The sequence below is a fragment of the Temnothorax curvispinosus genome, unplaced genomic scaffold (assembly GCF_003070985.1).
Source record: "Temnothorax curvispinosus isolate PA1 unplaced genomic scaffold, ASM307098v1 QBEX01018289.1, whole genome shotgun sequence".
NCBI classification, from domain to species: Eukaryota; Metazoa; Arthropoda; class Insecta; order Hymenoptera; family Formicidae; genus Temnothorax; species Temnothorax curvispinosus.
The window spans coordinates 869-2,486 of NW_020228069.1; the positions used below are offsets into that span (position 1 = coordinate 869).

The 1,618-nt window shown below is 48.8% G+C and overlaps 1 protein-coding gene across 1 annotated transcript; it reads left to right on the plus strand.

The window, feature by feature from the left end:
* Positions 1–555: 555 nt before the first annotated feature.
* On the plus strand, positions 556–1,110 carry LOC112468317 (uncharacterized protein K02A2.6-like). The gene has a single exon (XM_025037438.1). It carries the CDS (start codon positions 556–558, stop codon positions 1,108–1,110), a length of 555 nt encoding a protein of 184 aa, XP_024893206.1.
* The last annotated feature ends 508 nt before the right edge of the window (positions 1,111–1,618 follow it).

Below are 1,618 nucleotides of genomic sequence, written 5' to 3' on the forward strand. Positions count from 1 at the left end.
CGTAGGGCACGTAGCGGAATATTATGAGAGAAACCCCCCCCTAATTGGACCCCAAGCTATCGATCAAGCCTACTTAGAACTTGATCCGTTCACTCGTTATCGAGATCTCAACATCTCGGGTACTCGCAACCCGTCGCGTCGCGTAAAAGAGTCACGGTCGGTCTCGCTCCGCGTGTACTTGGCGCGAGACACTACCGTGTCTCTTGATTCGGATTAAACGCCATTGACAAACTCGATTTATGGTCTATCCCGCTAAGTGATTACATAGATCAAGAAACCGCGACACGCGTTCAAACCTCGGGAGCTTTACAACCTATCGTCGCTCAACAGATCGCGTTTTCAACAAACATAAGTCCTATCTCGGAACCGTCCGATTCGGGCGAAGGCAATCGGTCCGCCGCGCCGCCTCTCAACTCCTATCAAAACAAACTGTATAAAAGTTTTCCTAACCTTTTTTCCAACAAACTAGGAAAATGCAATAGCCACCAGGTCAAGTTCCAGCTCACGGAGAACGCACGACCCGTACAGGCCCAGTGCAAACAAATTCCATATGCCATGGAAGAGCCTCTCGAAAGAAAGCTTCAACGGCTAATCAAACTAGGAATAATCGAACGTGTGGAATCTTCAAAATGGGCAACACCCATCGTCATTGTAAGAAAGCCCAATGGTGAAATACGCCTATGCGCAGACTACTCCACAGGTGTGAATTGTCTTTTGGTCGACAACAGGCACCCGCTGCCCAACGTAGAAAGCGCTACAGCCAAACTTAACGGAAATGCCTTCTTCAGCGTACTTGATCTCAGTGATGCGTTTTTCCAGCTGGAGATCGCCGAGGATCATCGGGAAATCACAACAATCATCACTCCGTTTGGTCTTTTTAGATACACTAGAGTACCCTTCGGGTTGAAGACAGCTTCCGCTGAATTCCAGGAAGCCATGGACAACACACTAGCAGGATTGGATGGAGTGGACGCATACCTTGACGACGTCATCGTCAGAGGTTCCAATCGGCGGGAACACGACTTACGTTTTCGGAAAACCCTCCAACGTCTCGAAGAAAGAGGCTGGAAACTTAGACTCGACACTAATCATACTAATCATAAACGCTAAAGGCATATCGGCCGACCCAGAAGCCACCCGTGCAATAGCAAATATGCCCAAACTTACAAACGTCGCAGAAACTAAAAGCTTACTCGGTATGGTGAACCACTATGGGAAATTCATTCCCCACCTACACCAAATTAAGCATCCATTGGAAGATCTCACCCGGAAGAATCGACCCTAGATCTGGCAAAACCCTCGTCGTTGCGGCTGACGCCTGCTCTACGGGAATAGGAGATGTCTTACTACAACGAGATTCGTGCGGACACGAACGAGCTGTGTACCACATGTTCCAGAGTCTCTCGGACACACAGCGAGGCTATTCCCAAATAGAAAAGGAGGCCCTAGCTCTTGTCACTGCAATCGAACGCTTTTACAAGTTCCTGTGGGGACGGAGGTTCATTCTACTTACGGACCACAAACCTCTAGTCGCGCTTTTGCAGACGGAAAATACAAGAGGCCTTAAACCTACGACAGCTGCACGACTCAAAAGATGGGCCATACGACTCTTAGGTTA